The sequence below is a fragment of the Phascolarctos cinereus genome, unplaced genomic scaffold (genome assembly GCF_003287225.1).
Source record: "Phascolarctos cinereus isolate Bilbo 61053 unplaced genomic scaffold, phaCin_HiC Scaffold_3;HRSCAF=262, whole genome shotgun sequence".
NCBI lineage: Eukaryota > Metazoa > Chordata > Mammalia > Diprotodontia > Phascolarctidae > Phascolarctos > Phascolarctos cinereus.
The window spans coordinates 188,770,779-188,787,894 of record NW_027555736.1 but is presented as its reverse complement, the minus strand read 5'-3'; the positions used below and the strand labels follow the sequence as shown (position 1 = coordinate 188,787,894).

The 17,116-nt window shown below is 40.2% G+C and overlaps 1 protein-coding gene across 4 annotated transcripts; it reads left to right on the top strand.

Annotated features, from left to right (window-relative positions):
- Nucleotides 1–6: 6 nt before the first annotated feature.
- On the top strand, nt 7–17,049 carry CATSPER2 (cation channel sperm associated 2). Of its 4 annotated transcripts, none has more exons than XM_021009240.2 (14): nt 7–93; nt 1,419–1,523; nt 1,660–1,816; nt 2,361–2,531; nt 2,769–2,837; nt 11,168–11,340; nt 11,661–11,816; nt 12,070–12,194; nt 14,044–14,222; nt 14,470–14,569; nt 14,927–14,974; nt 15,464–15,588; nt 15,805–15,984; nt 16,901–17,049. In XM_021009240.2, the coding sequence occupies exons 2-14, from the start codon at nt 1,518–1,520 to the stop codon at nt 16,930–16,932; spliced, it is 1,521 nt and encodes a 506-aa protein (XP_020864899.1). In that variant the 5' UTR covers nt 7–93; nt 1,419–1,517; the 3' UTR covers nt 16,933–17,049. The 4 variants fall into 4 exon arrangements, with proteins under 4 accessions (XP_020864899.1, XP_020864898.1, XP_020864897.1 ...); XM_021009239.2 differs by lacking the exon at nt 7–93 and adding an exon at nt 188–407; XM_021009238.2 differs by lacking the exon at nt 7–93 and adding an exon at nt 188–466.
- Nucleotides 17,050–17,116: the final 67 nt, after the last annotated feature.

Genomic DNA, 17,116 nt, shown 5'->3' with positions numbered 1-17,116 from the left:
GGAAGTCACAACCCCCACCCGCGGCTCGTGCCGCAGTGTGGCAGCTCTGGATTGGCTGGGATCGCTTGGGCTTGAGCAGGCTGGGGCAACCTGGTAACCGCCGAATGGGCGAGAGAGAAGGGGCGGGGCTTGGAGGAGGGGACAGGGAGTTGGGGGGTGGGGCGAAGCGGAGCGGAGGCGTGCCTGCGGTTGCGCGGGACTTTGGGGAGGAGGGGAGCTCGTCTGGGTCTGAGAGCGGGGTCTGGTTGGGGGGTAGGGAGACTTCGGAAAGAGTTCCGGGCTGATGAAGGTTGAGTGGAAAGAGAAAGCCTTGGAATGAAGTCGGAGAACAGTGGGCCGCAGAGAGCCTGGCGCTGAGTTGGAGCAGGAAGTGGGGACTGAGGGAGGAGAGCTTTAGCCATTGAAAAGTTCAGTATCAGGAAGTGATCCAGGCGCGGGATTCCCGTAGTTCATAAGCCCTAGCAGCGTAAGAGCCTCTGCTCTCAGGAATTCCCGTGCTTTCCCCTCTTCTGCCCCCCTCCCCATTGTGTTTCTTTCCATAACTTCTCTCATCTCATCTCATCCCCTCCTTTTCTTACCTTTCTAGGTCTCTTCCACCTGACTCTCTCTTCCCACCTCTCACCCCTTCTGCTTTCCTGTCTTTTACCCCTACCTTATTTCTTTTCTTCCTCCTCTCCCCTTTCTCTCCCATCCTTGCCTGTATTTTCCCACACTTAACCTTCTCTCGACATTCCTCTCTCCTTTCCCTCTCCCAGATGTCTCTTCTCCCCCCCCATTTCTGCCTTTTCTCTATTGTCTCTGCCACTTCTCAGTTCGGTGCAACTAGCATTTATTAAGGACCTACTCTGTGCCTTAGGCCCTTTAGTAGGCGGTTTTTTGGGGGATACAAAGAAAGGCAAAAGCAAACTACTCTTAAGGGCTCTCTGGTCTCTCTTTTCTCCTCTCAGCTCTCTGCCTCTTCTCTTACCTTCTCTGCTTTTCTCACTTCCTATCCCCACCTTCACTTTTTGCACCTCTCCCTCTCTATCTTTCCCTCTTTTCTCCCTTTTTTTCTTCTATCAGTCTCCCTCTCTGTGTCTAGATCTCCCCCTTTCCTCTGTTTTCCTTTGTGCCTCTTATCTGTCTCTCCACTCTACTGCCTTTCTGTCTCTCTCTGCCTCTGCCATTCTGTTTTTCTTATGTTCATTTTTCTCCTCTTTCACTTTTCTCTTTCTGCATATTCTCTCCATCCCTCTCTCAGCCTCTCCTTTTTTTGCTTTCATCCATCATTTTCCCTCAGTTTTCTTGTCCTCTGGCTTCTTGCCTGGTACTAATGCCAGAGTTCTGGATTGGAATTGTCATTATACAAGTGATTCCTCAACCCTACTTGAGCAATTGCTGTGAGACTTCCTTCTTATATCTTTGGTCTTCTGTTTTAGAGCTCCACTACTGTGAAACTGGGTACACTGAGTGTGCCTCAGCTGCTACTGCTAGACAATTCATTAGGTAGGGGATCCTGCAGTATCTGAAGGACAAAGATGAAGGTGATTGGGAGTAAGGGCAAAAACTTTCCCATCTTCCGCCATTCATCATGGTACTGTTCATCCTTTCCCCCAATCCCTCTTTGTTGTTTTTTAAACAGGGCCATTGTCCTTGCCTAATTCTTCTTTTTCCTCACAGTCAGCTGAATTGCCTGAGGTTCCTGAGAACTTTGAGCCAACAGCAGTGGCCAGAGCCGATGCTGTGCGTTCAAGACTCATTGACACTTTTTCTCTCATCGATCATTTGCGGGGCTTGAGCCAAGCTGTGCCACGGCATAACCTTCGAGAATTCCTTGGTCAGCAGCCTTTATCCCCCCCCCCCCCGGGCTCCTGACTACAACCTAGTAAAACAGCCTAAAACTTAGTAGGGGACAGAAAGGGAATCTAAGAGTGGGGGGTAAATCAGTCAAGGTGTATTTGTGGGAGTCCTAATTTTGGTGAATTGGACCCAGCTTAGTAAAGCAACTGGATTAATACAGTCTCTTGGCCAGACTTCAGAGGCATGAAGCTTCTTTGGGGCAGAAATGAATTCCATGTTACACAGGTATAGTTGTTAACACTAAAGGGACTAAAGGTTTTGTAAACCTGAACCTGCTGTACATATTTCTCAGAGAATGATCACTGCTACTCGTGAACAATCTAATAAGAAAAGCTAAGTGCCAATATTCTTACTCCAAGTAATTTGATAGTTCCTTATTGCCATAAAGAATAACACGATAAGCAAGTTGCCTCAGTTTAAAACCCTAGATCTGCCTAAAAACTGTCTGATTTGTTACTCTATCCTGAGTGCAATTCTTCATAATCTCTTTACCCACTTTCCCCTGAATATGCTCTCAACAGATCCTGCCCGCCAAAGAAAATTGATGCTAGGAGATCACCATCAACTGGTCCGCTTCAGTATCAGGCCTGCTTATCACCGAATCCCTTTTGCTCAGAGGCAGCAGTGTCGACTCAGGGTGTGTTGTAATCCATGGGCACCCATTTCTCTTTGGGCTGGCTGGGTCCTTAGAAGTATCCTTTTGGCTACTATAAGGTATCTTTGATTCCCACTCCTTGGCTACGTGACCCAACTTCCTTCCCTGGCCCAGCCTTTAACCTCCTATATACTAGATGCCTCCATCATACACACATGATGGACTTGGCTTCCCTAGTGCCCAAACCAACCTGATTCCAATTCTCCTTATTCCTACCCTGAACCTCAAAATCCCAGCTCTACTTTGGACATTTTTTTTCCTCAATGGTAAACAGAACGGATCTTCATAAACTTTGTCAATTGCCTCATCTTTTTGAATACCATTTTTCTCATGATTGAAATAGGTGAGACCCTGGAGTAGTTGGAGGAGAGGAGGGCTTGGGAGACAGTTCCTCTTGAATTTGTTTAGGATTTCTTGAAACGAGTTGGTATTAGAGTGGGACAGATAAAGTAGCTTCTTGGAATGGGGAACACAGAAAGAATAGTAAAATCACGGAGACCTTAAGAGAAGGGCAAGGAGGCTTAGGAAAGTAAAATGTACAGTGTTTCATAAGCATAGGTAGCCTGTTGGGAACTGAAGAAAGAAAAACAAATTTAGCAATTCATGGGTATACTACTGCTATCAATGTAATCATTTCATTTGTTAGAACTAGCCTTCTCACATTTTTGTAAGCTATGAATCCATCGGTGAATGATATAGTACATTTAAATTTTAACAAATATGTCTGGAATGATTACCCAAACAAAGGCAGGGTAATTTATATAGAATTAATAAATCGGAAGGAAGAGAAATGGCAGGAAATGGTAAACCACTCTTGTATCTTTCTTTGCCAAGAAAACTGCAAATGGGATCACAAAGAACCAAACGTGACTGAAGAACAATAGCAAAAGAATAAAAAAAATTCTAAGATCAAGGAACATCAAAACCAGTAGATCTTTCAAGGCAGCCCATTCTACTTTGAGACAACTCTTATACGAAGTTCTAACTTACATTGAGCCAAAATCTGCCCTTCCAAATGTTAAACTATTGCTCCTACTTCTACTCTCTGGGACTGTGAACAAATCTAACATTTATCCCATTTGAGAGCTCTTCAGATATTTATAGTTGGGTGTCCTGACCCTGCTAAGTATTCTCCAAGATAAACATCTCTGGCACCTTCAACCATTTCTTCATGGCCAAAGCATGCTACAGTGGAAAGAATGGGTCTGCAGAAAAAGAATTTAAATTTAAATCTCTTATATTTAAACTTCTGTGTGACCTTGGACAAGTCACTTAGCATTCTTAGGCCTCAGTTTTCTCATTTTTTAGAATGGGAGGGTTCAGCTAGATGGCTTCTGATCATCTAGCTTTTGTCAGAGGCAATCCATCCAGATTGCTCCCCTCTGGATGTGATCCATTTTGTCAGTTTCAATCATGTCCAACTCTTCGTGATCCCATTTGGGGTTTTCTTGGCAGAGATACTGGAGTGGTTTGCCATTTTCTTCTCCAGCTCATTTTCCAGATAAGGAAACTGAGGCAGATAGGATTAAATGACTTGCCCAGGACCACACAGCTATTAAGTGTCTAAGGCCAGATTTAAACTCAGGAAGAAGAGTCATGCTAACTTCAGGGCCTGCACTTTACCTACTGTGCCACCTTTCTGCTCTTTTCTTCAATTAGTATTGACTCATAGTAAGTTTGTAATTTGCTTATCTCTAGGTCTTTATCAGATGATCTTTGTTTAGTCACATGCACACACCTATTATGTACTTGTATAGTTCATTATTTTCACCAAATGTGAGTTTACATTGATCCTTATTGAATTTCATACTATTAGATTCAGTCTGTTGAGTTTGATCCTAATTCTTGTCATCCAGCATATTAGTTATCCTCCTCAGCTTCATACCATTTGCAAATCTGATAAATATGCCATCAATTCCTTCATCAAAGGATCTGGGAAAAAATATCAAACTGTTCTATTCCAAGGACCAAAGATAAATCACTCTACATTCAGTAAATGCTGATTCTACCTAACTCTACTTTTATCTAATCCAGAGTTCTCCAACTAGTCCAAAAAATGTGGTGAGTTGCTTGAAATCCAGCTTTATTATATCTACTAAATTCTCTTAATCTCTCAATCCATTGACGCCCTCTCCTCCAGTTAAAATACAAAAATGGCATTAGTCTGACTTGAACTCTTTATTGATTAAACAAGATGAGTTATCCAAATGCTCATAAAAGAACTCTTTAATAGTCCTAGATTTTTGCGAGGAGTAAAATTCAAGCTCATCAATCTGAAGCTTACAGACTGTATCTGCTTCACTTATTTGAAAATCAAGACAACATTTGCCTGTCTTTAATACTTCATGATTTTTTTTTTGATCACTCCATACATAATCCAGAGATCACTGTTAGCAGATCAGTAATCACATCTGCCAGTTCTTTTAGTGCTCTGGAATGTCATTTTATCTAGGCCTGATGACTTGACCCCATCCAGGGCAGCTTAGGTACTCTCACCATCACCTCACTTATCTTCAATTCCATAAATACTTATTAAACACGATGTGCAGGACTTTGTGCACAGTGCTGCAAGAACAAAGACAAAATTGAATCAGTTCCTTTTCTCAAGGAGCTAACATTTTTTCCCAGCTGACTAAAACATATAAACAGATAAGTGCCATATAATTTGAAGGAGAAGAAAGCACTAACAGTTGTGAGAGGAGGGGGAGGAAGAGGGAAGAAGCACATCAGAGTTCCTGAAAGACTCTCTGCTGGAGATGAAGCTTGAGCTGACCCTAGAAAAAAGTTGAGATAATAAGAGGCAGAAGTGAGAAGGACATGTTTTCCAGGTATAGGAGATAGCTAAGATGCCAGTTTGGATTACAGAGTATATAAAAAGGAAAAGTAACATAAAACAAGCCTGGGAAGATAGCCAGATTGTGATTGAGAGTCAAATTGTTAAAAGTTTGAATGCCATACTGAGTAGTTTATATTCTACAGGCAATAGGAAGTCACTGAAGACTTTTGACTAGGGAGACATGATGTAGTCAGACCTAGGCAGCTATGTATAGGATAGTTTGAAGAGAGGGGAGACTTGAGGCAAGGAGACTAATTAAGAAGTAATGGCCATAAAAGGAGGGAAAAGGGGCAAAATACATGAGATGATGTAGAGGTAGAATCAGTAAGACTAGGTAATTGATAGTTTATGAGGAGTAATGGATGAGGGAAGAGTCAGTGATGACAAGTTGTACTCCTTAGTGACTAGAAAGATGGTATTGCCCTCAACAGAAACAAGAAAGTTTCGAGGAGGAGTGAGCTTTTTGGGGAAACAGTTTTGGATATGTAAAATTTGAGATGGTGATGGGATATCCAGTATGTAGGACTGTGGTTCAGGAGAGAGACTAGAGCTAGATATATAGGTTTGGCAGTCATCTGAACAGATGATTTTTGAACTCAGGAAGCTGATGCAAAAACAAAGAGCAGAGAGAAGAAATCAAAAGGTCTTGGAGAACACATGCTTATTTTTTTTTCTTTTTTTCCCCTTTGGTTAGCTTTTTTCTTTTTTTTTTTGGTTAGCTTTTTTTCCTTTTTTTGGTTAGCTTTTTTCTCTTTTTGGGGGGGACACATGCTTGTTGATTAAGAGATGAATATGATTCAGAAAGAGAGAATCAGAAGGTCAAGCAGGTAAAAAGAGAACCAGTGGAGAGAATTTCATGGAAGACAAGAGAGGAGAAAAGTATCCCAGGAAGAAGAGGTTGTTGATAGTGTCAGAAGCTAAAAAGAGGTCAAATGAAAATAAAGACGGGAAAAAAAATTTGGATTTAGCACTTAGGTCACTGAGGATAGTGGAGAGGATAGTTTCAGTTGAGTATATAGTATTGTCTCCAGCATAGATTCCTACTATGTACACTCAGGATAATCCATCTGTTCTTATCTTTGTTTTCTTCAGTGCTTCTACTTCTTTATTCAGTACATTTAGGACTTCGATGTTGGGGTCCAAAAATGGTGGCTCTATTGTCATTCATAGTGAAAAAAGTTTGTGGTATTGGTAAATGTTTAACAGGCTCCCTGGGGGGACGGGTGGAATTTATGCACAAGTTCAAGTTTAATCTTCATTATTCATATTTTCTCTACCACTTTCTTAGGTCAAGACAATTACAGAATAATAAATTAAGTTCTGATTTGTAGCATTTGTTGATTTCTGAACATAAACACTCACACTGCAAATTTAACAATCAGCTCTAAAGGACCAATACAAGCTGGCTCTATCACACCCTTGTTTATGTATCTTCTCCAATTTTTGTCTGTTTGTTTTCCTTCTTAAAGTTTCTTCATTAAATACCCTCAGGATAATTTTAATTAGTTGTATCTCTCACCAAACTTTCTGCAAACTTGTTTTTCCACCTACTGTTTTTTCTTGTTTTATGAGGCAATATAGCTTATAATCTTCCACTATCCTCCTCTGTAAGATTTTGTAAGCAGGTTTGTATTCAAAACTGGCATTTCTCTTGGCTGAGGAGTTCAAGGGTTTGCAGGCTAATGTGGTTTATAAATTCTTTTGCCCTCATTATGGTGATTACATCAGTCAAACTACCTTAGTCAGTGATGGTAGTCTGTGTCAGTATCTGGTCTTTGTTTTTTAACCATTCCCTGTTTTTTAACATCAACAGTTTGCTTAAATAGGTCAGGTTGCAATTGGCTCAATTGAAGGTCATGCTATCATCTCTTTTTTATTCATCTAGTTTGATATTGATTTTGATCTTTGCTATAACACATCATTGGTCTAACTACATAGACTGGTAATTCAGAAATAATTCCCACAGCAATAACCAGTTTTTTACTTTCAGCTAAAACATAATCACTTTCACTTTTTGTGATGTTATTTGATACTTACCCATGTCTAGCACCTCCTGATTCTCTTCTCAAAGTAAGTTTTTTTTTGTCTGTTTTTTAACCAATATGTAGATATGAGCCTTCTATGGAACATGTAAGCCTTTGGCTTCTCTTCTGTCTTATTCCTGAGCCACATTTTTGGCCATATTTTTCATTATTCTCTCTTGTGCTTACTTTTGAGTAGAAATTAATAAGAATTAAAGTACATGTTAATATAAAAGCCTTATCAAGTTCTTTGTAGAATTTCTCTTCCTCCTCTGTAATAGAAATTGACACATAAACTACAGTTATTTTTATGGTAGTCTTTCTGCAAATGCTCATTACATATACTTCAATATGAGATGATCAAATGTCCCATGAAATGTTTCCTGTGGTTTTCGGACATACAATAAAATTAACTCATCCACTTTCTTTATTTGACTCTCTAGGTAGGATGTATGAGCAAACCTTCCATTTAATTTCAATTTCCTTTCATCTTTTGTTTTCATTTATAATAAGAATGTTAAGATGGACATGGTTCTGTTCCTCCAGTAATATATGTCTACTAATTCACTGGTCACCGGATGAGAGTCTCACATGAAAATTACCAACAGTTATATTAATGTTTATAGACAGTCTAGAATCAGTGTGATTTTTTAGCACCCTCTTCTTTTTTTTCTTCTCTCTGCCACTGGCATTTCTCTTGGCTGACAAATCTCTTGGCTTGGCAAAGGATTCACTGTCACTGCAGAAACAAAAGTGGACCATACAGGACTGAGGGACATTTTATATTTTTCTTTGTTTCATATGATGCCATTCAATTGTGAGCTCTTTGAGATTAGGGACTGTCTTTTGCCTCTTTTTGAGTACCCAACATTTAGCACAGTGCCTAGGATGTAGTACTTAATGATAAAATAATTCATCAGTAGGTGCTGAATGTATCTGTACTTACCTAGACTGGTACTTTTAAGGCAGAGATGGTTGCCTAAACTGCATTTACCTTCCCAGCATTCAGTTAGTGCCTATTAAGTGGCAGACCCTGAGACTAGAGAAACAAAAAGAAAACAGACCTTACCTTCAAGGGGCTGGCTAGTGTGGGGAAATAACATGTACATGATAGAACTTAAGGCCTACTGCCATAGCTTTTGAGAACCCAAGATCTCTTCCATGCTACAACGAGACCTCAGAATAGGGTTTTTTAATCATAAAGGCTATAAATAGGTGAACATAGATGTGGTCACTGAATCCAGAAAGAGGGAGCATCTCTTACGAAGGAAACATAACTTTACGAAAGTAGTAAACTTAAGTAGCTCTTCTAGTAAAATGTGATACATTTTAATGGGGTTCAAGATGAGTTTAGATAAATCAATGTATGATGGATATATAATGAATTATAAGAGGAAACTGAAGGTGTTTGGTATACATCCCTAACTGTTTGAGGTGATATCATAAAGAATAACCTCCACAAAAATATTCTCTTGGTATCACCATCAGAAACAAAATTCAGAGGGGGTTATACTGTTGATCTGATGAACAATGGAATTCATTAAGTTTTTATGAATTTCACTAGTCGGGAAGTTTTACAAAATCGTTATTTTCACACTTGTAGGGTCTTATTTAAGCCAATAACCATCCATCAAAATGTAAAGTATAGGCAGGATTTTAATAAGTAAATTTGCAAATTGCACTTTAAGGCATAGGGGAAAGAAGACTGATTTTTAGAGTCCGAAGACCTGAGTTTAAATGCCATCTCCAAAACTATATAATCCAGGGACCAGTCATTAAATCTCTCTGAACTTCAATTTCCTCATCTGTAAAATGCAGATAATAATATTTACCTCCCAAGGCTGTTGTGATAAAAACAAACAAACAAAAATCCTCCAACCACTTCATAAACCTTAAAACATATAAATGCAAAGAGTATTACTGTGAGTTATTATTAGAACATATCTATAAATAATGATGTGCTATGATCTTTTCACATCACAGTTGGGCTCCCTATCACCTCTAAGATCAGATATAAAATTCTCTGATATTCAAAGCTCTTCATAATCTATTGCCCACCCTCTTTCCAGTCTTCTTACACTTTATACCTCAACTCATACTTTTCAGTCTCATGACACTGGCCTTATTGCAGTCACTCATACAAGCTAGCTACTCCAACTCTCATTTCTCTGGTGGTTCCCACATGCCTGGAATACTGTCCCTCTACATCTCTGCCTCCTGACTTCCCTGACTTCAAGTCCCGACTAAAATCTCACCTACAGGAAGCATTCCCTAATCCGTCTTAATTCCAGTGCTTTTCCTCTATAGATTATTTCCTATTAATCCTGTACATAGCTTGTTTTTACATAGTTGTTTGCATGTCACTCCATTAGATTGTGAGCTCCTTGAGGGCAAGGAATGTCTTTTGCCTTTATTTGTATCCTTAAAGGTTAACACAGTGCCTGGCACATAGTAGGTGCTTCATAAATGCTTATTGACTGAGTAGCTGATAGTCTTAGAAGCCAATCTATTATTTGTCTAGTGTTCTGTGAGATAATCTGAATTCTTTATACTTTCTAAAATTGAAAGGGAGCAGGGGATAGTCCTCTATCCCTGGAAATTCTAATGGTCTGAAAGCATATGAACCACCTGGCCTGTTTAGTAGAAGGAAGTAGTCTAACTCTACCACTTACTCCTCAAGATAACTACTCCTAAATAAAGTCCAGCTTTCAAACATAAACACAACTTTCAACCTTCACTGATTACTGAGTGTTCTAATCTATAGATGAGTGTGGATTTTTCTAGAGCACAGCTCTATTCATTACCTAGTGTCTTTATGACTTGATAATTAAGCTTAAGAATTCCCAAGCTTTTGGATCAAGATTCGATGTTTCAATATCTGAATTATGGTTTATGTTTTGATGATACTTTGAAGTTTTCCAAGCATTTGCTTCAAAACAAGCCCATTAATGCAAGTATTATCATTTTACATATAAGAATGAGGTTAAGGGATTTTCTAAGTCTCAGTTTCCTTATCTATAAGATGAGTAAGTTGAACTGGAAGATAGCTAAGATTTCAAGCCCCTCAGTTTACAGATTAGAAAACTGAGACTCAGAAATATAAAGTAACTTATCTAATGCCACATCAAATAGTAAAGATGCTTGAACCCAAATCTGGTGGGGTTTTTTTTCTTTTTTTCTTTTTTTTTCTGCACCACACTACCTCCCCTATGTGATCTTAGGCAAGTCAACAATTTCTCCAGGTTTCAATTTTCTCATCTATAAAATGAAGCTGAACTAGATGACTTCAGTTCCCTTTTATCTTTAAAAACTGTCTATCAATCAGGAAAGGGGCAGTAGCTAGTGGCAGTGATCTGTGCCTTCCCCTCTCAATGTGTCACTTGCAGTATTGCAAATTGGAAGAATGGAGGGTAATAATAACAGCTGACATTTATATAACACTTAGGATGTGCCAGATGCTATACTGAGTGCTTTATAATTATCTCATTTGATCCTCACAACAGCCCTGTTTTTATAACATCCCCATTTTATAGATGAGGAACCTGAAGCTGAGAGAGTTTAAGTAACTTTCCAAGGTCATAGCTAGTAAGTGTCTGAGCTAGTTAGAGCACCAAGCTTTACTATATGCTAAGCTATATACTTTATGCTATATATACTAAACAACTATGTGCACAGTGCCACCTAGCTGCCTAAGGAAAGTAGGACAACATTGACAAAAAGTTTGGCTTATATGACATCTGTGCATTCTTTAAGTCATTTGACAAACCCTTTTTACATCCTTCCTCTTGACTCTTACTACTTGCCTCCTTCATACAGAGTTAGTGAATACTACAGATGTCAGAATGTTGCCAATAATGATGGCTCTAGAGGTGGGATCTTGGTTCATCTTGTTTGTCTTCATACTGGAGATTCTTCTCTTCTGGTTGTACAATTTCTTCCTCTTCTGGAAAAGTGCTTGGAATCTCTTTGACTTTTTTGTCACCACACTGGTAAGATTAAAAGGGGATGCTCAAAGGTGAGCCTAGGAATATAGGAAGCAGCCTACAAGAATCTACAGTGGGAGATGGATTGGGGCAGATTACATGAGGTTATATTTAGGTTATACAAAGAAAAGAAACTTGGAAGCTTTGCTGCTTCTCTCAACTTTCCTACTCCTCTGAAAACTGAGAGGTGGGCAGACCGTGCCCTAGAAATGGCAGTCAGTGGTTGGGGGTGGGAGGGTGGGGAGGATGAAGATGAGGGAACAGAGTCAGAAAGGTAATACATGGGGAAGATTGTCTAATATCAGTACTTTGTGTGGTACCCACAGTCTTTGCTTCCTGAGATAGTGGTGCTAATAGGGGTCACAGGTGAATCAGTGTGGCTGCAGTTGCTACGTATCTGCCGGGTGTTGAGGTCACTCAAACTCTTTGCACGGTTCCGCCAAATCCGAGTCATCATCCTGGCCCTTGTCAGGGCTCTTAAGGTAACTGTAGCAACCAATAAAAGGGTAGGGTGGGAAGCTGGTGCCAAATATGAAGCAGAGGAAAGTGCAGGAGATGAACAGGCCAAATGGCCGATAGTTTATTGGATGGGAGTGAATTGGTGATTGGGTTATAGTAATTTGGGGATGAATGAGAGTGAGGGTTATAATGTCAAATACCTGGGCTGGACTGGGTTAGGTTGTTGGGAGAGAGCAGTCTGGCCTAATTCAACTGTCCTTTGATTATGGCCTCCAGACCATGACCTTCCTCCTGGTGCTGTTACTTATTTTCTTCTACATTTTCGCTCTGGCTGGTATCTACTTCTTTGAGAGTTACAGCCGTTCAGACATCCAGGACTTGGAATACCAGATGTACTTCATGTAGGCAGGACTGGGCAAACCTGGAGGAGGTAAAGGGAACTTAGTGTGGGACTAGGGAGCAGAACTCAAACAAAAATTGAGGTAAAGTCTGGGATCATAGTCATAAGAACGTGGAGAATATAATAAGGTGGGTAGGGGAGGGTTGGAGAATATAACAAATGGTATTGACCATGATCTTTAGAACAGAAAGACCTCCCAAAGACCTTTTCATAGGGTTAGGGAACAATATTCACTCCAGGTATAGTCTAGGATATTAAGTTGCATACATGTATATATTCCCCAGACATCCATAGCTATCAGACATTGTCATAAGGTCTACTTCTAGGCTTCTAGAGAAAAACAATTCTAATCATTACTGTCACTGTAGATATAGGGATTACATATCACATAAAATGCACCAAGCAAACTTCTTGACATCTTCAGTTATATTCAGTTACCCTCTGTGAAGATGCTTAGATGTTCCCTGATTGTCAATAGATGCTCCATTTAAATCCAGGGAAAGTTGTCTTGACTATAATTATTTAGAGTGTTATGTATAAGACATTAATTAGGCTTATCAGAAAATAGACATGGTTTGGTCCAGTAAGCTCCTAGCAGGGTTCTTCTTAGTGTCCCTAGTAATTCTAAGTTGCTGTTCATTTATTTTTCAGTTGTGTCCAGCTCTTCATGATCCCTTTTGGGGTTTTCTTGGCAAAGATACTGGAGTGGTTTGCCATTTCCTTCTCCTATTCATTTTGCAGATGAGGAAACTGAGGCAAACAGGGTTAAGTGACTTGCCCAGGGTCACACAGCTAGTAAGTGTCTGAGGCCAGATTTGAACTTAGGAAAATGGGTCTTCCTGACTCCAGGCATAGCATTCTATCCACTGCATCACCAGCTGCCCTTTTCTAAATTAAGTAATAACTTTAAATATTTTAATAAATTAATTATTAATAATTAATATTTAGCAAATATTTAAATGAAATAGTCCATGTAAAGCAAAAAGAAACTTTTAACAGCATTATATGGGTCTCAGTTACTATTATCATTAAGATTCAAAGTCTCATTCTATTCAGCGTTAGTATTTTCAGAAAGTTAAAAAGAGTCAAAAGGGAAACAAGGTGGGGAAGAGTCATATTTGTGAGACCTTTTGTAACTTCTTAGTGATAGGGTTATTTGCAAACATGATAGACCTATTACTTATACGTGTATCAAACACTTACATATCTATTCACACACTGAAAAGATAAAGGGAAAGCAGGTTTTTTTGTAGGTGATATATTAGAAAGGGTCCACAGCTGAGAATGGGCTGCTGGGTGGCACAATGGGTTTAGCACTGGGCTTAAAATCAGGAAGACTCATCTTCCTTAGTTCAAATCTGGCCTCAGAACACTACTTAGACCCTGGCCAAGTCATTTAACCTCAGTTCTTTATCTGTCAGATGAGCTGGAGAGGGAAATGGCAAACCACTCCAGTATTTTTGCCAAGAAAGCCCCCAAATTGGGTCACAGAATTGGACACAACTGAAATGACTGAAAAACAACAACTACCACCAGTAGAGAATAAGACTACAATTAAAAGCCAATTTGGCAAGTGAGAGGAATAAGATAAAGCTAAATAGGCTGAGAGCTGGATTATTCACTTAGAAAAGAAAGTATAACCATACAAATACAAACTGAAGAATTATTAAAGAGGTAAATTAAAATATGACAGAAAAGGAGGTAAAAATCATAGTAGGCCACAAATAAGAGAAATGTTGTTTCAAAAGTAAGCATGACTCGGCACCTGGCTTTTTTCTTGAGAAACCTAGCTTCTTGTCTCTATTCCTCACTCAATTCTTTTCTATTTCCCATTTTATTCTTTTCTGTAGGAATATGCCCAACTCCCTGGTGACAGTGTTCATCCTCTTCACCCTGGATCACTGGTATGCACTGCTTCAGGATGCCTGGAGAGTTCCTGCCCTGAGTAAAGCATTCAGTAGTTTATACGTTATCCTCTGGCTGTTGCTTGGCTCCATCATCTTCCGCAACATCATAGTAGCTATGATGGGTGAGCAAGGGCTAGGGTGGGGTGGGGGGACCTATGAGGTCAGAGGAGCGTGGGGAAAAGGGTAACTTGGGAGGGAGAGAAGGATAGAATCAGTGTTGTGTGATTGAGGGTAAGAAGTGAACTAGATGTGGGAGGTAGGAGCTAGGCCTGGAAGGCATGTTTCCTTTGGTCCTCCAGTGTCCCCCAGCTTCTCTTAGTCTGTCTCAGCATTCACCCAACCCAATTCCTTCATGACTCTTTGTGGCAGTTACTAATTTCCAGGCAATCAGGAATGAGCTCAGTGAGGAGGCAACACATTCAGAGATGCAGCACAAAGCCAGCATATTCAAGCGCCAAATCATCAAAAGGTCCAACACCTTCCCTCCCCGTTCTCAAAGACGTCTTTGGCCCTGAAGGATCCCTTGACCTCCCTCCTTCTTCCAACTTCAAATCAAGTCACCTTTTCTCCTCCTCTTGATCCTTTGTCTCCTGCCCAACCCTCAATCCCCAGATTTTCTAATAAGAAATGCCTAGGCACAGAATCCTTCCCTGCTCTTCACCTAAGCTTATTCTGTTCCTTTCCTACCATCTTTACCAATATCTTCCCCTTTCCCATTTTTTGGCCTTAATTCCATCTTCTATTCCTCTCCTTTTCCTTTCTGCCCTCTTGGTTTTCCAACAGACTCAAGTGCAATTCCCTTCACTCTTTGTTCTCTGATCAACAGGAGACTTAACCAAAAAGATGGAGAAAAAGCCAAGATCAGAAGTTCTAGGTAAGGAGTGTGCATTAATGAGTGGAGGCAGAGATAAAGAATGGTAAAGAATGGGGCAGTAGACAGCCAAAGCTAAGGGTTGGGACAGAGGGAACAACACTGGGGAATGGAAAATAGAAATGGAGCTTAGGGGAGAAAGTATGTTTGTGGGGATAGTGGGGAATGGTAAGGCTGTGGAGATGGGAGAGCAAGACTTGGGAATATGAATGGGAATGGTAGACGTGAGGATAGATATGTGTTTAGAAGGCAAACACTGGCTGAGGGGCATGGATATGACTATGAAATTGAGATATGGGCTGATATTGACTGACTAAAATTCTAAGTGCTCAGGTCTGAATTCTGTGAACGTTTTGGACCCTGCCCTACTCATGGCCTAAAACCTGAGCTACAGGGTCTAGAGCTGGGCTCAAATCAAGAAGCTGAAATATACCAGAAGTCATACTCTCTGGATATAGCTAAAGAAATGAAAGTGGCCTTTTTCCACATTAGTGGCCACATCGCCCCCCAGACTTCTCATCATTCAGCATCATTGTTAACGGGTGAAATGTCTCAAACTGAAAACTTAACGAAGACATCTGTCCCAAAAGACTTCACAGCTCCGCAAGAATACCTATGTGAGTTGAACTGTCTTCCATTCAGACCCAAATATTCCAGCACTTTCTTTCTGAGGTTTTCCTATCTTCCCATCTGGGCTCTGACACTTTAGTGTTATGCCCTTTTGCCTCTCACATCCCCCCATTCTCCCCTCTAACAACTCTTGGTCATCTCCTCTTATATTTAACCCATCCCTGACTCCAGACATGCTTCTCAAAAACAGCTCTTCCTCACAGTGGTCTCTGATAGCCTAGTGGACTGGGAGACCCATGTGCACCAGAATCTCCATGGGCTGATGGAAATGGACCAGGATGAGCAGGTGGTTTGGCCCCGAGACTCACTCTTTCGATACTTTGAATTGCTAGAAAAGCTTCAATACAACATAGAAGAACGCAAACAGCTACAAGAATTTGCAGGTAGGAAGCATCTGAGGGACAGAAACAATTACCTGACCAAGAGATGCTTAAGATAGTGGTTTGAAAGACCACTGTTCCCTAGAAATTTTTTTTAGGCTCAAAGCAGATGAATGTTCCACAGAAATCAATACAAAGACTAAGTATAGAAATTAACTGAGCTCGGTTGGTGGCTTACAAAATGGCTCTTTTCTGGCAGTTGAGTTTTTCAGATTCCATTCCAGCAATCAAGAAGCAAAGTCTCAGTTCAAGGTTGGGACCAGAACAGAGTTAGGGAAGAGAATAACAGGATTTGAGAATATGAGAGAGTATCACTAAAACAGCTTAGTCTAGATGAGAGTACCTCAGAGGGAAAGTGCCTATATTGGGACATAATAGAAAATTTGGGCCACACCCTGAGCAGTAAAGTAGTGAGGGAGAGCCAAGGTGATTTAGTTTCTATACAACCCAAAGGAGAACAAGAGAATATGGAGAAGTTGTGGGGCTACAGGAGCAGATCATAATGCCAGAGGCTGCATAAGGACACTGGGTCCATCAAGACTAAGGACTCACCCACAAGGAGAGGCTGCCAAACGTTAAGTACTTCAAAGTTTTGCATACCATTTTGCCTCCACTCTTTCACAACTCTTCCAGCTCTCTTATCTTGCTCTAAAGAGCTTGGATAATTTGTTGGAGAGAAGAGAGGATAGTAAACTGGCCTCTCTAGTTCCTGGATATTAACTTGAGATAGACTTAAAAGCTAGATCTAGGATTAGCTTCAGTTGTGTTGAGAAACATAAAAATGTGGAACCACACACACATACAACTTAAGGCAATTTTGCTATGGGGACCAAAACCCCAACAAATGGAGTCCTCACTAAAGACATATGCTATTCAGGATGACTAAAGAACTTCATTCTCACAATCTATTTTTTTGTAGTTAAGGCATTGATAAACTTGAAGGACAACTGAAGAACAACCACTGATAGCTGCAATGATGTCATAGACCAGAAGAAAGATGGAGAAAGCATTAGTTGGAAGGGGAGAGTGCCAGACAAAAGATGTTTGAATAAATGTATCTGAAAGTTCCTCTTCTGCCTCTCTTTGTCTCAAATGGCCACCAAAAGGCACAGACTCAGTTGAAGAATTTAGTATG